Source organism: Chrysochloris asiatica, unplaced genomic scaffold, assembly GCF_000296735.1.
Source record: "Chrysochloris asiatica unplaced genomic scaffold, ChrAsi1.0 scaffold00040, whole genome shotgun sequence".
In the NCBI taxonomy this organism is placed as follows: Eukaryota; Metazoa; Chordata; class Mammalia; order Afrosoricida; family Chrysochloridae; genus Chrysochloris; species Chrysochloris asiatica.
This window is the reverse complement of record NW_006408558.1, coordinates 9781588-9800049: the sequence shown is the minus strand read 5'-3', so window position 1 is coordinate 9800049 and position 18462 is coordinate 9781588. Positions and strand designations below refer to the sequence as shown.

General features: G+C 41.6%; 1 protein-coding gene across 1 annotated transcript; it reads left to right on the top strand.

The window, feature by feature from the left end:
- The first annotated feature begins 1296 nt into the window (after positions 1 to 1296).
- On the top strand, positions 1297 to 14202 carry RBM24 (RNA binding motif protein 24). Its single transcript, XM_006860800.1, has 5 exons — positions 1297 to 1309; positions 1452 to 1630; positions 2631 to 2754; positions 4557 to 4611; positions 12041 to 14202. Exons 2-5 carry the CDS (start codon positions 1463 to 1465, stop codon positions 12402 to 12404), a joined length of 711 nt encoding a protein of 236 aa, XP_006860862.1. The 5' UTR covers positions 1297 to 1309; positions 1452 to 1462; the 3' UTR covers positions 12405 to 14202.
- The last annotated feature ends 4260 nt before the right edge of the window (positions 14203 to 18462 follow it).

Genomic DNA, 18462 nt, shown 5'->3' with positions numbered 1-18462 from the left:
AAATGCTTTAAAGGGCTGCTGGTAGAAAGTAGTGGTTTTAAAAAATTACACCCTGTACAATTGTATCCAGCTAAAACTGATTCCTGCAATTCAAATAAAAGGAAGCCGATTCATTATTTGCTTAGAAGAAGAAGAAGAAGAATTTATGATGAGAAATCGGTACCAAATTTCCCGCATAACTAAGTTGGGAGAGAACACAAGTCTGGTGGTTGTGGGGGCTAAAGTACTAATTTACGGTTTGTAATAAAAGGCGGCGCCTGATAGAATCTGTATCTACGGTTACTTCAGTTGGCTGGATCTTGAACAATTAAATCTAATGGTTCTTCCAAGCGCTAGACCTTTATTTCCTTCTGGCTCAATCTCTCTGGTTCTCCCAGCTTTTCTCTCTCCTGACCAGAGTTTTCCGCTAAGGCAGGGTTAGCTACTCTCCTATGACCCTAGATCCTGAGTTGGAAGTGGCATTTCAGTGAACCGCCCCAAGGCTCGGGGACCCCTGCTCAGCCATCTAGGTCTCTGGCCCAGTCAACGCGTTGTGGACTTTGGAGAGCAACGCAGTTCTCTCCTCCAGCACAGAGCCCGCGCCCTGAGTCCAGCCCGGAGCTGCGCCGGGTCTCTAGGACTTTAAGAGTTGAAGCAAGCGACGCCTAGAGCGAGGTCGCCTCCAGGGGTCCCCAGCCATACCCCTACGCCGGCTCCAGAGCCCAAGCCCGGCCGCCTGCTCCGTGCCGCGCCCGGGGAGAAGCAGCTGTTCCCAACAGCTGGGGGGCGGCGGCGCCCGGCGCCCCAGGTGCGGTCGCGGCCAATCGCAGGCGTCCGGCCCGCCCCCTCCCCAGCCCGGCGCCGACCCCCGGCCTGCGGGGGAAGGGAGCAGAGAGGTGGAGAGCCGTCCTCCGCACTAGTCTTCCAGCTTCGCGGCAGGAGGGACGGGACTGGAGCCGAAGCCGCGCGGAGTTCCCCGGCCCCCGCCGCCCGCCTGCCCGCCTACCCACCTCCACGAGCGAACGCTTTCCTTGCCGACCCTACCCACGTCCCGCCCAAGCCACCTAATTTCTAAGACGGAAAAATCTACCTCTCAACGCACCCCTTTAGACGCTTGAGGACCACCCTCTCTTTCCATTTCGGGCCTCCCCTCCGGATGAGTGGAAACCACTGCCACTTTCTCTAGAACCGGATCCTAACCCAGACGATCCAGAGAATTTGTACCGTGACCGGCAGGGGGGGCGGCAGGAGAGAGAGAAGTCAAGTCTCCGGGGCTGCTGGCGACTTCGGAAGCCGTGCGCCCCGTGCCCTCGGCCGCCTCTGGCCGCACGCCCCCGCCGCGCCGCCACCCTCGCCCCAGGGCGCGCCCTTGGCCCCCGCCAGCAGCGGAAGGGTGCGGGAGACGCGGAGCCGGAGGAGGAGGCGCAGCCGCTGCCCGAGCCGCAGCCGCAGCCGAAGCCCGAGCCGCGGAGCGGGCGCGAAGATGCATACTACCCAGAAAGACACCACGTACACCAAGATCTTCGTTGGGGGGCTGCCCTACCATACCACCGATGCTAGCCTGCGCAAGTACTTCGAGGTCTTCGGCGAGATCGAGGAGGCTGTGGTCATCACTGACCGGCAAACGGGCAAATCCAGAGGCTATGGATTTGTAAGTTGAGCGAATGGAGGGGGGTGGGGGGAATAGAAGGGTGACAAAGAAATCGGCGGGGAGATGGGGCGGGGAGGGAAGGAGTGACTCCTAGCCCCAGGGTCAGAATTTGGAGTGAGGGGCTTGGTGTAACTGTGGAAGCAACCTGCGGGCTTGAGCGCGCTTCCCCTCTGCTCGTGGCTGAACTGAAACTTTGCGCGCGGAGCTGGAGGAGGGAGAGCCGGCGCCCCTGCCTCTTAAGGTTCCAAGAGGACCCGGAGGAGGTGGGAGTGGGGGTGCGGTGTAAAGGGTGGGGCGCGGCTGGGCTGGAAGACCAGCATTGTAATGATCCTTGGGTTTGGGGCGCCGAGGATTGGGAGGGAGGGGCCGCAGCCTAGCAGAATTTGCGTTCCGGGGTTGGAGGCCCGTGGTTAAGCGAGCTGTTGCTTTGTAAATTGCATTTTCTTCTGGCGTTTCGGCTTGGGCTGAGAGAGAACGTCCTAAGAGGCCTTCCCCTCGTGCCACTAACCCCCTTCTTTAAAAATTACGAAGGTAGATTCTGTAAGGGATGATCCAATGGCTCAGTGTTAAACCGATCAGAGCATATTACGTTTTTTGGATATTTAACTCGGAAATGCAGCTGCTGAGGGCCAGTGTGCCCCACAGTAGGACAATAACTATTGTCGTTGGGAATATGCAGGTGGCTGGGTGCCATGGGCAGACTTAAAACTAGATTTACTGAAAGCAGAGTCTGGGGGGGTGGGAGGGCACTGAGTCCTAGAGCCATTCTAAAAGGAAGTTCAGGCTTGTAGATCTTAACTAGGCCCAACTAGCACCCTTTAGACTTAGAATGAGGGCTGGGTCATTATTATTTTTTTAAGGTCCAACGAAAAGAGAAAAAGAAAGTTTGCGAACCCCGCATTTTTACCATTAATAACTTCTCTAGTTTGATTTTTGGTGTTTCCTTCAGGGGTTAATTTAGAGCTTTTTATGTGTGTCTCTGTGTGTATATGTTGCTAAGGTCACCATGGCGGACCGGGCTGCTGCAGAAAGGGCCTGCAAGGATCCCAACCCTATCATTGATGGCAGAAAGGCCAACGTGAATCTAGCATACTTGGGAGCCAAACCTAGGATTATGCAACCAGGTGAGGAAATGGCTATCATCCTCCATCCTCTAGCAGAGCCCCACACTTCCCAATAGTATGAATCCTTGATTCACAAGACCTTGGCTCCCTTAGAATCTGTAGGTGTAGTTAGTGAACTTGAACCATAGTTAGTTATACTACCAAGGCATTAAAAATAAATGAGAGTTACAAACACTCCTTTCAGGACCTGAAATGCACCTGTATGGACACACATCTGCTATGTGCAAACAGATCTGTGGGGCCTGGACAATTCGTTTACACCCAGATTTAGGCTTGACTCAGGTTTCCTATAAGATGCGTGTACATAATCCATTCTCCATTTTCTAACTCTTAGCATTTGTAGATAATTCTCATATGCGCCAAATTCACATATGTGGGCCAAATTCAAAAATTCAGCTAGCTGTACTTCTCTACATATTCCTGACTCTTTTTTCACCACTAATTGCCCTGAGCTCAGAGCAAGTTATCTGACTTGAACACTGATCCAAGGGAAGTGGGAAGTATGGCGTTAATATTGAGATAGAGAAATAGAGTTCCCTTAGTCAAGGGTCTTCATGTCACAAATGAGATAGCTGGCACTTAGCGATGAGAAGTCCTAACTCCAGTTATGTGGTTATTAGTCACCAATAGAAGATTACTATTTTGTCTGTGTGAAAAGAATCCCTTTGGGATCATTTGCACTGCCCTTTTCATTAGTATAAGTAATTGAGAGTTGACTGTTGTTGAGAAAATGTAATCTATTCTCTTGGGTAAGCAACTTTGCTTGATTAAATCATGTGCTTGTTTTAAGTTTTTCTATCTGAAGTTTAAGAAAGAAGTTGGTCATACTTCCATCCAAACTGAGTTAAAAGAAACTAGGTTGTCCAGAAAGTGAATGCATGAACAAATACTCCATTAGGTATTAGGAATCTTTGTGTGGTACAAATGGTTAAGCGTTCAACTACTAGCCAAAAGGTTTGTATTTAAAACCTATCCAGAAGTACATACCTCAGAAGATAGACCTGATGGTATACTCCTGAAAGGTCACAGCCTTTGGAAACTCTGCAGAACAGTTTTACTTTGCACACGTGGGTTGCTGTGAGTCAGAATCGGCTCATTGGCAACTAACAACAATGTATGTATTTGTCTGCAGTGTATATATAGTGTCCAGAAGAGAAGGAAAGGAGAATTTATCTTAGTGATTTTTGAACACCATAAGCTGCAAAGCCCAGTTCTTCCAGAGTGTTGTCCAGAGCATTTCAAAGTCACTGTTCCAAATTACAAAAGCTTTTTATAGGTGGTGATTCAGAATTGTAGGGATATTTGTGACATGTAACTTCATTGCAAGTCCTACTGTGTCTTGTTTTCATTTCACAAGAATTATCAAGATGGCCCTGTCGAACTGCAGTTATTATTATTTTTTTAATTCCCACTTTAGCTAATTAAAATCTTTACTCAGAATCAACAGCATTTATAAAACTGACATTTTATAAAACTATATATACATATAGTTGTTGCTGTTAAGAGCCATTCAGTTTGTTCCAACCTCTATATAGAGTTTCCAAGGAGTGACTGATCGGTTTGAACCACCAATCTTGCAGTTAGCAGTCCAGTGCTTATCCTATAGTGCCACACCAAGACTACATACACATATACATAGACATATATGCATATATATATATATAAACGTTTTATCTAAAGCATTAAAACAATAGTTATCTTTTCTAAGTAAAATCACTTTTTTTTTTTTAAGTGGTTGTATTTTATATGTTGTGGTAGGGTGATCATGTATAAACAGAGAATGTGGTGTGTTTTGTTATTAGGTTTTGCCTTTGGTGTTCAACAGCTTCATCCAGCCCTTATACAAAGACCTTTTGGGTAAGTGCATTGAACAAACCCTCTTAATGTTTCAATATAGCTCATTTGTTAACCTGCCTTTTTGTTATATACACACAAAGCATCATGTCACAGAATTTTCCTGGTTATACCTATTTATGTATGCTTGTGTATTTTTAATGCTGATACTATAAATATTTTTAGATGAGTCAAGTTATGTGACCCAAGTATGCAGCCTCCAAACCAGACACAATTTTGAGCTTATGAGTAACAAAAACAAAAACACCAGGTACGAATTGTGCACAAGGTGGTTGTGCCCGTTCTCTGTTACTGCTGTTCAACTTGACTCAATTGTATTTATCTCTTTCTAACCTGACAGGGCTCGTATACAGTTAAGCTAACTGATCAGAAGGATACGATGATAAGAGGTGGAATAGTTCTGTTTGGAATTAAATTCTGTAACCAGTAAACTCAGACACACAAGCTCAGATGGTGATTAACGATGCATGGATGTTGGTGTTGTTTTTTATTTTTCACACTAGTCAATAGACCTCCGTGTGCTTGATTGTATTTATTACAGTCCTGAAGTGGTGTTGATAGCTAAACTGTGTGCTTTTTAAATTTAATTGAAAAGAGCTGTAATGAAAGTGTTTTCTTTTCCTTGGGGAAGGGGCTCTTTGTGTTTTTGGTTTTGGTGGTGGTGTTGAAGGGTGTTGACTTTTGACTTTGCCATGGGAAGCAAAGGGTCTTTTTTTGTTCGGTTTTATCCCCCCTTGCTTTTAAGCTGTAACCTGTGACTTCCACTTACCCATATTTTTGTAGTGAGTGCTAAATATGTGTGATGGTCTTTCTGTAAGAACACAGATTCATTGCTTGCATGTCCTAAGTTTCTGTTTCATTGGGGAGTTTTATGGGAATGGGGTTCTTTCTTTTGTCATGTGTATCTACTTTTAGGCCTTCTAATTTCAAGGTTCAACTTTCATCAGATTTCATTAACACTAGCCAGTTGTTTTTTTAAGTAGAGTAGCACTAACGTTGAGGTAAACAGCCTGCTCCTATTTGTATTGTCTTTGAGTCTGTGATTAACAGTTTTCCTTATCTGAGCTCCCCATTTCCCTCCCATTCAGACACCTAATATGGGTAGAATACCACCTACCTCCTAAATTTATTCTGAACATTTGAGCCTATTTTGTCCTTATTCTACCCCATCAACATTCCTGTAACTTGAATGCCAAAGATTTTAAATTTCTTTTTGTAAAGGTTCTCATTGTCCAAGGTGCAATAATTTCTTCTCTCATTTAACACCCAAACATTGATAAGTCTAAACTGGAATGTTGGACCCTGTCTACATAGATAGATGTATACCTTATGTATCTCTCAAGAATAAACCAAAAGAGTACTAATAACCTGCCTTGGAAAGAGTCAAGCTCTCTGGTAGCGTAGTGGTTACGAATCGGGCTGCGAACCTTAAGGTCAGCGGTTCGAAACTACCAGTCGCTCCACGGGAGAAAGATGAGGCTTTCTACTCCCGTAAGGATTTACACCCTCGGAAACCCTGTACAGGGTCGCTATGGGTCGGACCCGACTCGATGGCACTTAACAACAACAACAACATCTTGTTTTAGAACCTTACACTCAACATATGGATGCTCATTCTTTTGCTAATTTTCACTCACCTTTTTTTAACCATACAAGAGTCTTCTGTCTGATTAAGAAGGGCCTATATGGACACATAGCTGTTTCTTACAATCCTATCCAAACCAACCTGGATTTGGATCACAAGTCATAGGGTGATGTGCCCAACTACTTCTGCAGGACCCCACTCCTTCATGGGTCTAACTTGTGTTTAAAGGTAGAACTGGGGAGGAGAACGTATATATTAAGTGAAGATGAACTTCATTATGATCTTACACGAATAGTCTCAAAACAATTGGAATACTAAATCAGTCAACAGGTATCAGTCTATGTTTATGTTTTCACTGTGAGTAAGGCAAAAGAGGAAATTGAACTTTAGTTTGGGAAGCTCAGGAATAATTAATTGCTAAATTACTTGGTATTCTGTCAAGTACAAGAAGAATTCACAGTAACGTGAATGTAGATGTCCTGGAGGAATTGGGCAGGGTTTTGAAAGGAAGGTACAGACTTGAACTAGACTTGGGCCAATTTGAGTATCCAATGCCCTGGATATAGAGAAGGGAGAATACAGATGTCTGAAAGTGGGTGTAGCATGATGGGATGAATGTGAGTATAGACACTGAGAAGAAAAGACTGTGTATGGAGAAAACAGACTGTTGATGCGGGGGAGGGTCTGAAGAACTGGACATCAAAATTTAGACTGTTTGTGGTGGTCTTTACAGAATCTTGAAAAAGAAAGCAACAAAAAGAAAATAAGAAAAACCAGTGTCAACTGAGCCACATGGAAATTTTAAATTAAGTGTGTTTTGATGGCAACCTTTTGTTTTCCATCTCTTCTAATAGTCACTGTCTTTATAAGGCATGGTGATTATTACTGTTTGCATAAATTGTTTAAACTTGAGATTCGTATTAGAAATAGATAGCATTCCAGATGAAACAAGCAAGCCCTCCCTTTCTTTTTTTAAGGGGTTTTCAACAGTGCTCTAATCCCCAGAGTTTGTACCTAATAAATCACATCTGCTCATCCTAAAATCCTCTTTGAATGCCACATGTCCTTATTTTAGGCCTATTAAGAAGCTTTGAGGGTTGTTTTTTTTAATTGCATTATCTGAAATTCTAGTTACTAAACAATTTTTGTTGTCCCTAAACAGTTCCCCGATTACTCTCTACCCTTAAAGACGAAGCCTTGGTCTGAGGGAACTTCTGATGCCACACATTGGGCAGATGTGTAGAAACTTGAGGATTTGCCTAAGAGTATCTTGTAAATATTTTATGTTTGGAAGAATCATTTTCTTATTGAAACCTGAGAGTAGACATTTCTAGGCTAATGTAGATCAGGTTGGAAATGTGTGTTGAACTTTGTGCTGAGTGTATTAGCAAGGTGCTGTACTGTCCAGCGACAGGAAGGGTGGTTACTGATATTAACTGAACATCTACTCCATGCCAAGCACTGATAAGAATTTACATAAATTATATAATTTAATCCTCACAATAAGTCTTTGATGAAGGCACTATTAATATCCTTTCTATCGTTAGGGGGAAAAAAAAAAAAAACTGAGCCAGACCCAGAGAGGTTAATTAACTTCACTGGGATCACAGAGCTAGGAAGTGATAAGTGTTTGAATTTCAGTTCAGAATCATGGTCTGACTGATAGCAAAGGCTTGGATATCTTCCCTCCTCTGTGTTAGGCTGCAGTCCAAAAGACATAACTCCTTCTCTCTTGTCATCTAATAAGAAAACTAACAACCCCAAAGTGCTCTCTCTGTGTAACTTCAGCTAAGGAAAGGAGACATCCTGTTGGTATAATCCCAGAAGTCTTCAAGAAAGGAGCTAGAACTTCAGCCAGGTTTTCGAGGATGATGATGTTATTGTTATGTGCCATCAAGTGTGTTCCAACTTGTAGGGACCCTGCCTAAGATTTCCAAGGAGCCATTGGTGGGTTTGAACCACAGACCTTGCAGTTAGCAGTCCAATGCTGATATTACTGTGCCATACCAGGACCCCTAAATGGTAATAGAGCTCACTTATGGAGTACCTACTGTATTCATCATAGTAGGATCTTCACATAGAGTATTTTTTTTCAATGCACAACCAATCATGGTTAAAGATATGCTGTCTATTTCACAGATGAGAATTGTGAGACTGAAAGGAAAAAGCTAATGGCTGCAGGCCCTACGCGAAATGAGTGCTAAAATGAGGAGAGGAGTCCCTGGGGTGGGGCAAATGCTTAAGCGCTGGCCTACTAACTGAAAGGTTAGTGGTTGAAACCCACCCATAGGCACCTGTAAAGAGAGGCAATCTACTTGAGAAACGTTTGTTGTTGTTAAGTGCCATCAAGTTGGTATCAACTCATAGCCACCCTGTATGGGGTTTCCGAGGAGCGGCTGGTGAGCTTGAACTGCCGACCTTGCAGTTCAAAGCGACCTTGCAGTTACAGGCTTGAAAACCCTATGGAGCCATTCCACACAACAACAGTAACAAAGAAGAGTGTTCATTTTCAGGATTTGGATTTCAGCAGGTGGAATGGGGATTGGCATCCCTGGCAGAGGGATGAGAAAAGTAAAGGTGAGGGTTATGAAAATCTGGCATGTTCAGGAAATCATTAAGAAGCCCTTTTGTCCTGGGTTTGTGGAAAGAAATAGTGGAAAGGTAAGCAGTGTGGACCCAGAATCATAAAGGGCCTAGAATGTCAAGGTTTAAGAAATTCGCATTTAGTTTGCTATGTGACTAGGAGCCCCTGATTCCTTTGAGCATTCTGAGATGCAGACTCTCTGAAAATGGTGCAGTTGATTAGAAGAGGAAACAATTGTACTGCTTTAAAAATCAGAAGTCAGAGGGACTTGAAGAGATGTGCAAAAAGAAAAACGTAAGGATTTTGTTTGAAAATTGCTGAAGTATCTGCTTGGCATTTGTCCTTTTGTATCTGCTAGGCATGTTCCTTAGACTATTAAGGTGGTGCGAAGTGTTAACTCGCTTGGCTGCTAACCGAAAGGTTGGAGGTTCAAGTCCACCCAGAGGTGCCTTGGAAGAAAGAGTTTACAATCTTCTTTGAAAACTCTGTGGAGCACAGCTTTGCTCTGACACACATGGGCTCTCCAGGAGTTACTCTTAATATAGGAGTTGTTTCCTGAGTGCCATCTTCACCCACCTGTTGGATTCTACCTTGCTTCCTGAACTGCGATACTTTGGTCTCTTCACAGTCTTTGAGATCCTCCTTTTCCCTGAACCTTAAAGGGCTCTAGGTTTTCATTTGACTTTCGATCTTTCAGGGAACACCACACCCTCATTGGTTAGCATTATCAACACAAAATAATTTCTCCATGAAAAGTAAATGCAGAGACAGAGAGTCTTCTAAGCAACCTTGTTTATCACTTAATGCATCCCACACACAAGCATATACACACACACAGTTTTGTCCTACCTCTTTGTGTAGGATAAACTTGTGATTAATTAACACTTTCATTCAAGCCTATGAATTTGCAATCCCTGTGTTGCCCTTTGCAACTTTAGGAGCCTGAGGGGTTAATGTTTCGGTATCAGTGAGCTTCTTGCTGGCTGGCCTTTGCAGCTGATAGATGTTTTACTTTGGCCTTATAAAGACATTTTACCCGCTGGAAACCCTTGTCGCATGACAGGATCAAAAATAGCCCAGCTGCAGCCCCCGGTGTCCATCACCACATGTAAACTGGCATGAACTGAGAGCAGGCTCTCTTAGTTATGTCTCCACAATGTAGAAGAGGCGACCTCTGGGGACAGAGTTCCTTAAAGCCACACCTGTCGCTTGGAATGAGCCTGTCACCTGACCTGCAGAAAAATTTTTTGAGTGTATGGACGACCACACGTCTGGTTTCTGACAAGCAGTTAATAACATCTCTTGAGTGTCCTCAGAAACACTTTGATGACGTCGTTTCTCCTGGCACTGGGAAAGATCTACAAGTCTAGTAAAACGCAGTGTATTTTTATCACTGGAGTCAGAGTTCACTACCCTTGGTGATAAATCCATCTTTTCCATGGATGTTCATTAATGAGTGCTTTTTGAGAAACGCTGAAACGGCAAAGCCAAAACTACGTTTTGAAAATCGGACCGCGCAAAGCTTTTCTGGTTTGAGTTTGTTCCAATGTAAAGGTTGTCACTTGTGCTTGTACTTTAGCAAGTTTTTGGCCTTTGCCAACAACCACATGGCATCATAGTGCCGTACATTTAGAAGTCTCGGAGTTTCTGATGGAGATGATTTTAAAGAAAGATGAAAATAAACAAAGATTCATGGTAGTATTTTCAATGGGCCATAATGAATCGCAAGAGTGAGACTTGAGATGTGCATGCATTGTGTTTTATTAATTTTGTAATGCCTCTTGTGATTTATTTATTTGACCAAATTGACTTTCAGGGAAGGTCATTGGAGTCTGTCTTGTCTGTGATCTGTGAATATTATCATTTTACAAGATATTTGATTTTATTTCACTCTCGAACTTTTTCAAGATCATGAAAAGAGTAGTAGACTTAGCTGTGCAAAGTGTTTACTAACAGGACAAGATGAAAACAATATAGGCTAATCAATGTATTCTTGATTTGGAGGAACAAACAAAAATGGATGTGCCAAAATTAAAATGTTTCCTAACTTGTGACACTTAAATAAACCATCTAGAAGTTTATATTAGTTTTGGAGATATTTGGTGTTCCTTCTCCCTCCCTTTCTCCTCAACCTCATTGTCTTCCCCAAAACCCCTTCTGTCTATCTTGTATAGAGATAAACAAGCTGGCTGACCCTCAGTTGCCTGCTAGTCAAAACAGGTTTGATTGACCTCTGTGTCCTTATGAATTTTATGGGGAAAACAGAAAAGAACGAAAGAAAGTGTGCTGCACTTCTCTTTGGAAATCACTGCCATGAATGTTAATAGCATTTCTGTAGCTTCCCACAACAGCCTCTTGTGACAGAATGACCTGCACTACAGTTGGTTTGAGAAGTGTGATTCTGCTGTGTTTACCACACTTGTGAACTTTTAAACTCCTTTGTTATTTTGTCGCCTGCTTCTTTTTTTTTTTATTATGATTTGTAATAAGGGTGACTGAGGTTGCAGAGAGATTAATGTGTGCTGAGTCTGCCTAGCAATTTCAAGTAGGGTTGCCATGATAATACACATACATCATTCAAGCCAAATCTTTTGTTGAAATTTTGTTTTCGTTTTGACAAAACTGGTCCCTGCCCCAGGGAACTGAGCAATCATAGATTACCTTTAAATCCTGCATTCACTAAGAATTTTTCTATTTGCCAAACATGGTTCTTTTCTGAACTAATCACAAGATTTTCTTAAGTCTTAGCCAATGAAGCATTTATTACTAAGGACTCGTTGCGAATCGGGCTGCGAACCTTAAGGTCAGCAGTTCGAAACTAGCAACTGTTCCGTGGGAGAAAGATAAGGCTTTCTGCTCGCGGAAAGGATTTACAGCCTCGGAAACCCTGTACAAGGTTGCTATGAGTCGGACCGACTCCACGGTACTTAACAACAACGTAGCCTTCAAGAACCTTGATTTTTTTTATTTTCCATACGTTGACTAAATGACATTTAATGGCTGTAAATAATCATAAACAAAAAAATTCCAGTGGGGGAGGGGGCCTCATGGCTTTTTTGTTATTGTTGAATTTTTTTTTGTTGTTGGCATTGTGTGACTTTGGTTGTGGCCAGAGTAATGTCAATGGTCCAGTACAAAAGTAGATATTGTGGCAACCCTATGCTGATAATAACCACTAAATTTGAGTTTGTCTTATTTCTGGACAATGAATGGTACAGAGAGGAGGTGATGGCTGCCTGATTTTGTTTTCCGTTTTTCAACAGGATACCTGCCCACTATGTGTATCCGCAGGCTTTTGTGCAGCCTGGAGTTGTAATTCCGCATGTGCAGCCGACAGCAGCTGCTGCCCCCACCACGCCTTATATTGAATACACTGGAGCTGCGTACGCACAATACTCAGCTGCAGCAGCAGCTGCCGCCGCCGCCGCCGCCTACGACCAGTACCCCTACGCAGCCTCGCCCGCGGCTGCAGGATACGTCACCGCTGGGGGCTATGGTTACGCAGTCCAGCAGCCAATCACCGCAGCGGCTCCTGGGACAGCTGCTGCCGCCGCTGCAGCAGCTGCCGCCGCTGCAGCATTTGGCCAATATCAGCCTCAGCAGCTGCAAACAGACCGAATGCAATAGACAAACATCTGATCAAAGTTGAATTGTTCTCTCTTCCCTTCCTTCCCCCCAACTTTCCAATTTTTAGTAGGTAATGAGAGCATTAACATTGACTTAACCGCTTTGGGGCGGGGGGCAAAAAAGCTATGCTATTACAAAGCAGGATTTTTTTTTTTTTTTTTAAATACTCCAGTAGTGTTCCTGGATGAGAAAGGGGTGACAATGGGGAGGGTAGGAACAGGTTTGGAAATCAATCCCAGAGACAATGAAAGGTCAATTTGAAATGATGGGCAGGGAACCGTGGTGATGGAACTTCACTTTTATAACGGGGTTTATATTTTTGCTCTTTTTATAGTATCAGGGAAGCAAACTGCCTTTTACAGTTAGGAAATGCTATTTGAATCTAGCTGAACCAGGGAATACAGAGTGAGCAATATGTAGCTTGAATTACCTTTTAAAAAACAGATTTTTTTTTTTTTTTAACATAGTGTTTGGAAGCACTGATTGTCATTTTTAGCAGTCACTATGGCCTATAGAACTTTTTTGAGTAAGAAGTTAATGTTCTTACTATCTCAAAAACGGGCATCGAACAATCAATCTGGGAGTGTGGTGTGGTGGGCGAAGTGGTGGACAGGCACCAAAGCTATTTTCTCATCTGTCCTCAGGATGAGTGGAACTATAGAGCAAGTGATGTGTAAGGAATGGGTACAACAGCTGTACAGACAATCACTAACACACAGTTCTGGAAAGAACACATCACTTGTGCTTGTTTGATGAGCTTGTCACATTCTAATCCCTCTCCCCATCCTGTTTCAATTTTGGGAAACTTGTATCTGCTGGTGTCAGCAATTCTGATTCTGAAATAGGATCGGGCATTTACTACAACAGCCTTCTCTATTTATTGTGTCGACTTGTGGCGTTATGAATAAAAGCAGGCAAAGTTTGCAGACTCTACACCCTTAAGAACTGTCTTAAGGACATTTATTTTTCCCCCCCTTTTTAAATAATTTTACACTTTGTAGTATCTATTTCAGAGTCATATTTAAAACTATTTATTAGTGATTACAGTACACGAGACAACAAGGTTACTGAGATTACAATTCTTCAAAGATTAATGATCATGTGGTTTATATTGTGCCTTAATAGTAATGCTATTTAAGATATTTATTTTTAAGTTTTACTATGCTGCACTCTAAAGAAAGGAACTTTAGATGTGACACTGTAAAATTATGTATTCATCTCATGGCATAAATTATTTAGTAGGTCTAGATGTAGCGTATTAAATATTAACCTATTCAACGAAAGACGTTGACTTGGATTTATTTAAATTCATATGTGCACTGTATAAGAGCGTACTCTTACATTAACACATTTTAGTTCATTTTAGCTTTTAGGTTTGTTAACCAGGCTACATTGCTAGTTTCATGCTTCCTTCTCTGATTTTTGCTCATGTAGATCTCATTTTTTGGTAACTCATCTGTCTAACACTCTTCTTAATGTAGTTTTTAAATGCTGCTTTACATTTTTTTCTTCTGAAACTGCAATACTTGCAATTTTTACTCTTAAACTAAATTGAAGACTATTTTACACTGTATTGGATTTTTATACTTGAACAATTTCATACAAGGAAAGACAGGTTAGCATTTTTATGGACTTTCTCCATTATCACTGGATTTACTTTAAGTATTCCCATACTAGACAGTGTTATGTAATGTAGACATGTCTCTCCTGTGCAAATTATTTATTCATTGTGTATATTGCTTTATAACATTTCAAATCTTCTAATCTATTCACTTGTAATAAATATAATTTTTAAAAACTTTGTTGTATTGATTGTTTCTAATTATGTAGGTAAGGAAGAAGGGCTTTTCCATTTCAACTAGAATTAATAGCCATGATTTTTACATGGAACAAATTCAGTGAGCATAAGCTTCCTGGAAAACCCTGGTTTTAAGCTTTTGAAGTTAAATTCATTAACTCAGCATCTACTTTATATTTAACACAGGAACCCTAAAGGATTATTCATATCACTGAAATTTGGTGAACTGAAGATTTTTTTGCAAGGAGTTAAGCTAGAGAGAGGACCCTCGGTGGTGCAAACTATTCATGTGTTCTTGCTGCTAACCAAGAAGTTGGAGGTTTGTGTCTACCTACCCAGGGGTACCTTCAAGAAAGACCTGGCAATCTACATCTGAAAAATCAGCTATTGAACACTCTATGTAGCACAGCTCTGTTGTCACACACATGGGATTTCCATGAGTCAAAGTAGACTGGCTGACCACTGAGTCAGAGAGCGGACTCCATCACTCAGAAGGTGGAGTCTGGTAAACAGGTTTGCAGCTGGATTCTACCACTTTTCTAGCAGTGTGAACTGGAACAAAGCAAAATCTGTAATATGCTTTTGATGAGGTTTTTGTGGATTTCTCATCTATAATGTTGAGGCAGTAATATCCATCTCACATGCTAGCCACTTCTTGGAAGCTATACAGGGTCACTGAGTTGGAACCAACTCGCCAGCACTTGACAACAACCATATTGAAGACACAATAATAATCATCTCACATGGTTTTTAAATGTTCAGTCATATAAAATCCTTGGCTTCAGAGGCAGCTATAAGCATTTGATAAATGACCACTAGTCGTAATAGTGAGGGTCCCGCTGGATCAGTAATCGACTGCTAACCACAGATTGGCAGTTCAAACCCACCAGCTGCTCTGTAAAAGAAAGATGAGGCTTTCTGCTCCTATAAAGATTTACAGTCTCAGAAGCCCCATATGGGGTTGCTATAAATCAGAATTGACTATGGCAGTGACTTGACTTTAGTAGTAATAGTTGTAATGCCCTGTAATGAAGTCCATCAAAGAGCAAGTATTTTAAGGTGTTTTCATAGTCCACAGGAATGTGGGACTAAGGTGTCTATTAGGATGTCAAATGAATGACTGCATATGGTCTTAAACTATTGGTTAAAGTGCCATTGAGTCAGTTATGATTCATAGTGACTCTATAGGGTTTCCAAGGAGCAGCTGATAGGCCTGAACCATCAACTTTTTGGTCAGCCAGTGCTTAGCCTACAGCATCACACCAGAACTCCTTAAAGCATATGTGTTAGGTTAATTATGAAATGGGTGGTTTTAATACTCAAATCCACAATTTAATGTCTTGTTGAATTCCATTAGTTTTCGAAAATTTCTATGCAGCAGAATGCTGTGGTAATAGATCCTATCACATCTTCTTCACTGGAACATCCTATTTGGAACATTCACAATCTTAAAACTTTAATTGCTTTTAAATTTCCTCAGAAAAATAGATACTATCTAATCCCCAGGGAGAGAGATGATTGCACCCCAAGACATTATCTTGAATCAGTAAAATAATTTCTATGTCATTTAAATCAGTCAGTGCATTAATATTTATCCTAAGGAGGCATGTTTTTATTTTAATTTTTCAGCTTTGGAAGGCCACTTTTGTCCTTAATTGCTGAGCTTTAAAATGAAACATTTGATTTATCTATTACAAATAATTCAGTTATTGGAAACAGTCAAAAATAACCATACTTAGGAGAGGCAAAAGTCTTCCAGATCTATACAAATACCACTATTAGCATTTGTGTTGTTAAGTGCCATCAAGTCAGTTCCAACTCATAGCAACCCTGTATAGGATTTCTGAGGAGCATCTGGTAGATTTGAACAGCTGACCCTGTGGTAAACAGTCCAGTGCTTATTCTATAGCACCACACTAGGACTCAATTAGCAATTGTAAAAGGGTAGAATTTTTACATTTTTGTGCTGAAGCACCTCAACACAAATTTTTGTTAAATAAAAAGTTTGTTAGTATCTAGTAAAGAGAGAGTCATAGCCCAGACAATAACTATGTTGGTCAAACAGGCTATTTGAATTTTTCAAAAAATGATAGTATATTGTGTGCCCTTAAAGTGAAAGGCTGCACAGCAAATTAAGTTTCCATTTAATAAAGGTGTGCAACAAGGCTGTATTCTTTCACCGTACTCATGCAACCTGTATGTGAGCAAATAATCCAAGAAGCTGGGTTCTATGAAGAAAAACATGGCATCAGGAATTGGAGGAAGACTCATTAACAACCTGTGATATGCAGATGATACAACCTTGCTTGCTCAAAGTGAAGAGGACTTAAAATATTTACTGATGAAGATCAAAAAGCACAGCCTTTGGTATGGATTACGTCTCAATGTAAAGAAAACAAAAATCCTCACCACTGGACCAACAAACAACATTCTTATCAATGGAGAAAAGATTGAAGTTTCAAGGACTTCATTCTTCTTGGATCAACTATCAACACATGGAAGCAGCAGTCAAGAGATCAAATGACGTATTGCATTAAGCAAATCTGCTTCACAAGACCTTTTTAAAGTGTTGAAGAGCAAAGATGTCAGCTTGAGGACTAAGGTGTGCCTGACCCAAGACATAGTGTTTTCAATAACCTCATGCATGTGAAAGTTGGACAGTGAATAAGGAAGACCATAGAAGAATTGATGATTTTGAGGTATGGTGTTGAAGGGAAATATTGAAAGTGCCATGGGCTGCCAAAAGAACCAATAGAACCATTTTGGAAGAAGTGCAGCCAGAGTGCTCCTTAGAGGCCAAGATGTCCAAACTTCGTCTCTCATACTTTGGACATATTGTCCGGAGGGACCAGTCAATGAAGAAGGATACCAGTTTGGTAGGGTGGAGGGTCAGAGAAAAAGAGGAAGACCCCCAATGAGATGGATTGGACAAGTAGCAGCATTGATGGTCACAAGCGTGGCAACAGCAGTGAGGTTGGCCCAGGATGGGGCATTGTTTCGTTCTGTTGTGCATAAGGTTACTATGGGTTGGTGCCGACTTGATGGCACCTAACAACAACAAACCCAAATTATTCAGAATCTTGGTGTGGAATAAACACTGAATTACCAATCACAAGATTGGTGGTTCAAACCCACCAACTGTTGCACAAAAACCCTATAGAGGTTTGCTTCTTTGAGCCTGAACCGACTTGACAGCTCTTGACAACAATCACCCAAATGGAATGATTCAGTAGTGGTTGCAGTTTTCAGAAGGTGAACTCCATTCTAGTTGTACCATTTCTAGTATCCTAGTTTCCCGCTACCCTCTCATCTTTCCTGTAGAGTAATTTTTGGCCAGTTAGTCTCCAACAGATAATTCTTTTTGAAAGGAACTCATTGCTTATAGAAGATATTCTTTATTTAATGAACCAATCTGTCATTTATCTAAAAGATGAGCTAAAGGAAGAATTCGATTTCAAGTTTAAAGTGTGTCTCAGTGTGATAGTCTTAAGGAGTTCTCTAGTCTCAACTGTTCCAGGATGTCTGGACTCTTCAAGAATTTGCATTCTGTGCTACATTCTTCTCCCATTCAATACGAATCTGTCGATGGTGGCCCTGATTAGAACGGTTGGTAGTGGTAAAGAGAGCTCAAGAAAGCAATGCGTCCAAGATGTGAATAGCTGGATAGATGAGTCCTGATTTCAGTACTTACCAGAGAGTGACCTTCAACCCCTCTAAATTTATAAAATGTGAGAGCTCACATCCAACATAGTTGCTGTGACTTCCTCTCAGGTTGTACTGATTAAATGAATTGAGTAGCACAACAGCATTTTAGAAATTCTAAAGCTTCATGCAAGTGGAAATAATTACAAAGGGAGACTATATATATATATATATGCAGCATTAAATTGGGAACAGATTTGAATTTTCTCAGATTAAATGATCCTTCTAAAAGAAGACAACATTGTTTCTCATGATGCTAATCTTTATTCTGTCAAGTAACCAAGTAAGTTAAGCTTGATGTACAACAAGAACGGCACTAAAATAACACTGACGGATGAAGAGATTGCCCAGAAAGGGAAGGAGGGGTAAAAGAGAAGATTATGGAATACATGTCTCTCACACAGGGGAACTATATTTAGTTCTCTCTTCACTACCTGTCAAATATTATTATTCTTATTCCCTCTGAAGCTTGAAAGCATTCATTAGGATGACAGCCTGAGATTTGAAGGGGCAGAGGTGAAGAGGAACCAAAAACATAAATAAATGCATTTTCATGCT

Excerpts from the sequence above, each read along its gene's own strand:
- RBM24 (XM_006860800.1), top strand. The coding sequence starts at position 1,463 with ATGCATACTACCCAGAAAGACACCACGTACACCAAGATCTTCGTTGGG. Across the intron at positions 1,631-2,630 it reads AATCCAGAGGCTATGGATTT|GTCACCATGGCGGACCGGGC; the intron begins GTAAGTTGAGCG and ends TATGTTGCTAAG. Across the intron at positions 2,755-4,556 it reads ACCTAGGATTATGCAACCAG|GTTTTGCCTTTGGTGTTCAA; the intron begins GTGAGGAAATGG and ends TTTTGTTATTAG.